This window comes from Sardina pilchardus, chromosome 10 (genome assembly GCF_963854185.1).
Source record: "Sardina pilchardus chromosome 10, fSarPil1.1, whole genome shotgun sequence".
Classification (NCBI taxonomy): Eukaryota; Metazoa; Chordata; class Actinopteri; order Clupeiformes; family Clupeidae; genus Sardina; species Sardina pilchardus.
The window spans coordinates 4,302,356-4,308,830 of NC_085003.1; the positions used below are offsets into that span (position 1 = coordinate 4,302,356).

General features: G+C 38.5%; 1 protein-coding gene across 1 annotated transcript; it reads right to left on the reverse strand.

Annotated features, from left to right (window-relative positions):
* Positions 1-51: 51 nt before the first annotated feature.
* pthlhb (parathyroid hormone-like hormone b) lies at positions 52-429 on the reverse strand. The gene has a single exon (XM_062547864.1). The coding sequence runs from the start codon at positions 427-429 to the stop codon at positions 52-54; it is 378 nt and encodes a 125-aa protein (XP_062403848.1).
* Between the last annotated feature and the right edge of the window lie 6,046 nt (positions 430-6,475).

The following is a 6,475-nucleotide window of genomic DNA, read 5'->3' on the forward strand; positions in this document are numbered from 1 at the left end:
TCTGTTTCAAATTAGAACCCATAAAGTCAAACATGGCCTGGATTGTCATCATCAATTTTGTCGCTGGTGTTGACGTCTCTGTGTCTCTACAGAATGTGTGGGATGCCTCTTCTTTTCTTTCGGAATCCATTTACCAAACCACGTCCTCCTCTGGCCGGATATCTTCAGTGAGTGGCCCCTGAACCGGACTGCTTTCTCAGTCTCCTGCGGTAGGCTGAAGTGGGCTCCAGGGCCATCCATATGAAACGCTAGCGGATGAGTCTTTGACGCGCCTGCTGGTTTGGGTCGTTGGCCTGTCCTACTGGTCCCATAGCGGCCAGTTGGTCCTGACCTGATGTCCTGGAACACAGCGGTGTGGACCTGGTGCAGCAGATCCTGCACCAACAGGCTGCGCTTAAAGTCCTGCAGCGCCCGACTTTTGTCATGCATCAACTGCACATCGGTCACTGACCTCTTTCTGTCAAAATCAAATGAGCGTTATTGCACTAGTAAACTTTACATGGTGCCCTTTGTACATTATCATAGTGCCCTTGTTTCATTATAATAATACCCATCATTCACAGCACATTCACAAACACTAATTTCCATAGTGCAGTAACACATTAATATTAACATTTAGATGTACCTTAACTCTATCTACCTACAGTACAATTCTAAGCCCAACTCCAGTATGCATTTGTACAGAGTTATCGTTCAGTGTTTCACTCATGATGCCTGTTACACTGTACTACACTGTAATTGTGCTACAATTGTGCAATTATAATCTTTGAAGGCATACATTAATATCAAATAATCAACACTCAACACTGTATCCTACCACTCTTTTGATAAGAAACACAATGATATGTGCATGCACTGTCATATGTGATCAGTAGATGGCAGCATAAACTGACACACAGGAGTTGTTGTCAGTATAGTCAGTGATCCACCAACTTTTCATGGCAAGTTCTGTTTGACATTGAAAAACATTTTGGGGGTGTCATGAACCAAATCTCAAAAGTACATAGCACATCGACTAGATGCCTGGTCAAAGCAGCAGGTGTGTTTATCTGTCCTTCACATAGCCAAAATACCAAATGTAGTTGCTTATAGAAACCTATAAGTAACTGTTGCATAGTGTCTTCAAACTTATATATTTTATCAGGGAAATATTTTGTTGTTATACGTTCTAAATGTGTTATATAAAGATTTTTTAATTTCTCACTGGGTGATCAATCCAGATTATGCCCATGCCCATGTTATGGTCCATGACCTCTGTATTAATGATTAGATCGGTTAGTAATTAAGTTAGATGACCATCATGACCATGCAACGGATGTAAAAAGTATAAACTCATCATCTGAAAGATAACTTATAGGCTATGCTGCTTTTACTATGCTAATTGCCAAACAAAATTAGACCTGTAGTTATTGTTCTCATTCTGTTTTTGCACTTTCAACCCTTAGCCTAATGTAACTCCACACCACCCCTCCCTTCCAGGGACATGGACCACAATTTGGGAACCACCACTTTGAGCAATATTAGTGTAAAGTTGCATTGATTTATCAACAGAGAGTATATGAGTAAGGATATCCTGAATACAAGGAAATATTCCGCTTAAACACGCATCTCAAGATGACAACTATTGCATTTTTTGAGGAATTGATATCTCAATTACTTTCTTGTTATCATTATTAGGTTTTGTGCTGGTACATTATCTAAATGATTATGTTGATATTATTGCACGTTATGGATTATCCTTCAGTAATGCATTCCAGAACACCTGTTAACAGACATAAACTTACACTCTGTGGCTAAGTCCAGTGATTGGCCCCCCGTGAAGATGTAGAGGAAAGCACAGAAAGAATACAGCAAAACTCCACTGCCTCAACATCCTACATCCTGTAACATTCAAAGGGTAGTTTAGAAAGACAGAAAATAGGCCTATCATCTGATTATAAGGGAGCACTAAATGTTATTTTGATAGATCAATTATATATAAAAAAACATCCGTATTACTAACAGCTGAATTCAAGAATCTGAAAAGACTTACTGCACATGACAATCCCCCCCAAAAAATCTCCAGAAATCAGTAATGAATGAATAGAGAATATATTTGTCTGATTTTCGAATCTGTTGGTATCTGGTTGTCAATCTTCTATATTGAAGATTGTACTGAAATAAAAAATAATCAATGTTTCCTAACATTAAAGTTGTATTGAAGATCATTCCTCAGCTTGAAAAAGAAAATCCCAGACATATCCAAGAAAGATTCATCCTCTTAGTTCTTTCATGCACAATGAGACAGTGGCATCTGAAATGAAGGCATTCGGTAATATTTAGGCTAAGGTGCACTTTTCCTCTGCTGCTGTCCCCCACACCGCTGAGTAAAGGTCTCACTTGGCTGACTAAAGCTGCTCTGAACTACAGAGGTGAGAGTGGAGCAGCACGCTGCCCAACCTGTGTGTGGTGAGGGTGTGAATGAGCGAGAGAAAGAGAGAAACAGAGAGGGCTGGGTGGGTGAGTGTACTGTGCGTGTGTGTGTGTGTGTGTGTGTGTGTGTGTGTGTGTGTGTGTGTGTGTGTGTGTGTGTGTGGAGGTGTGTGTGGAGGTGTGTGTGTGTGTGTGTGTGGGGGGGGGGGGTAGTGGGTCAGGAGCAAGACATTACATACCTACATATAAAATCCATGTGGACTCATACACACAATGTGGCCTAGCAGTGCCCTGGAAGGGCAACTGAACCATCAATTCAGTATTGATTGACTTTGATGTTTTACAATCAAGAGACCGAAAGATGATCATAGGCATGCAATGAAGATACTGAACATTGCTAAAGAAAGCCCATGAACAGCAGCTGTGGAAACAGATGGTAATTGATTATGACCGACAAGCACACAAACTTGCACATACAATGAAATAACCTAAAAACCCCACTACATTGTTATGCAAGGATGTGATATGTGCACAACTCTGCAAAGATTGCTCTACTTTGTTTGTCTGCTATTTGTGGTTTTGAGCTCAACATCTGTGTGTGCATGTGCTCTACCTGTGCTTGTACCGACAGAACAAGAAGTGAGGCGCTATCTTGAGATTTTAAGTGGATCTTGAAAAAACAGCCACATGTGTTTTACATGCTGTTTTTGCGTGTGGCTGTTTTCAGATACATACCTTTCACCAGGTGTGTCTAGAAAAAAAGGCCCATCTGCCTGTTCCACAGGTGTGAAGGGTCACTGGGATCTCTTCTATCTCACCACCACACCCACCATACCTCAAAAGCAAACAAGTCATGGCTCACCACTCTCCCCAGAGTACACAACCATAACCTCAGCAAACTTAAGCAAATCGAGAGGTATTCGCCTTTAAAAAAAAAAAAAAAAAACTAAACCAGATTGCCACATGATGGTCAAGGTGGTCTCTTTAAAACTTAGTACTTGGAAAATGCAGGTTGCAAGGCACAAACATGCTTAATCCATGGGTGGTCAGGAAATTTTACGGTAACATTACATCAACATTGCATATATATTATAACATCATTTTATCATTTAACTCTTTTGTTTGTTATTTGAAAAGATATTGCATGCAATACAGTAAGCATCCAGGAAAAGTACACCATGGGATTTCAGCTAGGTACTGAGTCATTTAATCCCATTTGATAGGCCTTATTTCAGATGTATCACTCAGAGACAAGAAATACTCTTTTCTGATTCATTGGCTATCATTATTACTGGCTATTAATCCTGCGTATCAGGACACCTATGAAGTAGATCTGGTAAAAAAAAAGTTTCATCACATTCCATATCAATGCTCTTTTGAATGGTAGCTATGCACAATATTCCATAGCCAACAATGGGGGTCACCATGACACCAAAAATGGTTATCTATTTCCGGCGAAGCTGCGTTGTATCTATTTTAACGTGATGGTTGACAGTGCATAACATCATAACGTATATAAAAGTAAACTTTTCTATTTTAAATCGGTTATATATTATGTAGTATATCCATGCTGAGGGCATATTCTAGTTTGCTACCGAGAACGCACATGTAAACAGAATGAACAGAAGTCGAAAACAGTACAGATTTCCAGATTAAGGAATAAGGTGAATAATAATCTTAGTAAATGATGATTGAATTAGGAAGCAGGCTTCACAATCAACTGTAAACAAGCTAACTACCCACCATTATCATTGTCAGGGCCAAAGAAAGTAGTAGCCTATAGAACTAGAAAAGCATTCAGAGAGTGCAAACCATAACCGCCTCCTGGATCATGCAGGCTATACCCAGGCTAGATCCAGACGATGGTATGGATCACTTGTTTCTTCCTTGGGCCATTTCAGAACTTCCCCGAAAATTTAATCAAACAGACAGACAAGCAAACAAACAAACCCAGATGAAGACATAATCTCTTTGGCGGAGGTAAAAAATGAACAAGTCAGTTCCCTTTTAAACTGAACCTGTTTCCTTAAACTGGATAATGCTGTTGTGGTAGATTGATCTTATGTAGTCTTCAGACAATTGCATAGCAAGGAAACGACTGCATTTGGTTTCTAACATCACCAAAAGTGACGAGGGTTCCCAGAACTGGTCCTTGAGGTACACCAGTAATTGTGTGACCTTGACCATCCTGTGGAGATATATTCAGTTTTCTGTAACTGAAAACGTCAACTCAAGTCAAGTCAAGTCACAATTATTTATATAGCACACTTAAACACAATGTAATTGACCCAAGGTGCTCACAGAAATAAAATAATACACGTGTGAGTGAATAGTCACGTCGTGACACACTTTAGACTCACAGTTATCAATATTTGGTGATGACAATTCCATAAGTTCTAGTTCTGATAAAAATCATCTAATAATGTGCATTATCTTAAAACTTCAAGTTCAAGCCAATGTCAGGTCACACGACCATCTCAACTGAAAATGAGAATAATTCAACGTTTTGAAATGCACTTTTCTAGACCTGTCAAAGTCTAGAACATGCACAGAAGTCAACAATGGTCCAAAAATGTCAAGGTCAAAGGTTAAACTCAAAAGCCAAAATCCCCCAAAGCTTCTCTTACAAAATTAGAGCTAGAGTAAGTATATTGGCTTACTTTAGTTTTACAAATAGTGATGTTTTGAAGCTAAAACCTCACTATCAATTTGCATATCATCAAATTTCAGGATTTCTGTGAATATGTTAAATGTGTGTGACTTATGTGACTTACAATCATTATGATGCTGATTTTAAAAATAGCATAGGACAGGAAATTTATATTTTAGATGATCTCCAGTGAAAAAAAAAATCTTCCTTGTACAGTCCTTACATGTTTCAGGTTGGAATCATGAAAACTGTTTTATAGAGCTTTTTTTGTTTTGCAAATTTTTTTTATAGAATTCATATCAAGTAGTATGTTATGCCTTAAGTTCTAAATATTCAAAATATCAGGTGGCACAACTGAGATGGATTTCAGTAAGAATGAATAATGATATTTGAAAAGGAAAAATACATTTCTGAAAAAGTTCAATTAAAAATGTCATACATCGTCAAATAAAGAGAAGTGCTTTGAGGACTAAAAGTATTGATTAAAACAAGTATGGTTCAAAACTTGGCTCATCAAGGTAAAACAGTAAACAATTCTGGGACAAGAGGCCTGTGCATGGGATTTCATGGCAGCCCTTTTTCTATCATTTTCCCTCATATTCATTGTCAGGAGTTTTCAGTGGTTTAACCTGGAGTTTGGCGGCATTCCGCAAGTGATTGATGCCAATGTTTTGATAGTCACAATATCATATCCAGGTTATTACATGCAGTATATGAATGTTTACAGTGATCTAGGCTCGCTCGCAAAACATAAGCCAATCGTTCCTGTCCAGCTTTGCAGAATGGCTCATCATACCAGGAAACTAGTGCCAAAGACTCCTGGTTTTGGCTGTATCCATGCCATCTGGATCCTAACACCCATGTATCCAGCTGAAGTACAAAAATTTGACACCCTTTAAACAGCAGGACCCTTTAGCCTGACAACCACTACTTTGTTTTATATTTCGGTATATTCTTGCATGAAAATTTATAGTCAGCAACCCTAAATATTATTTTTATCCACACTTTTAACCTCTATCCTTCCTTCAACCTTTTTGCTTCTTTTGTGTGGGATTCAGCATACACAAGGTGCAAAATAATACCCATCTTACAGACACAACAAGGTTGTTTAAAGGCTACCAATTCACTGTGGAAAGATCATTGATGTTTGAGCTCAACAGCCAAAATTACAGCCCCTCCATGGTCTTGAAGCAATGTTGATTGGCCATTGCCATGTTTTTTTTTGCTAGTTGTGCACTTGACCTTTAAAGTCATTGTGTATGAAGTTGTATGCATACACTGTATTTATGTATAGATATCTAGATACAAGGTAAACAGAGGAATGCTTTTTGATGGTCCCAAAACTTGCTTGAATGAAGAACATTATAAATCACTGAAGGAATGATTGTGACTGTAACATTTATGACCTCCTCC

Excerpts from the sequence above, each read along its gene's own strand:
- pthlhb (XM_062547864.1), bottom strand. The coding sequence starts at position 429 with ATGCATGACAAAAGTCGGGCGCTGCAGGACTTTAAGCGCAGCCTGTTG.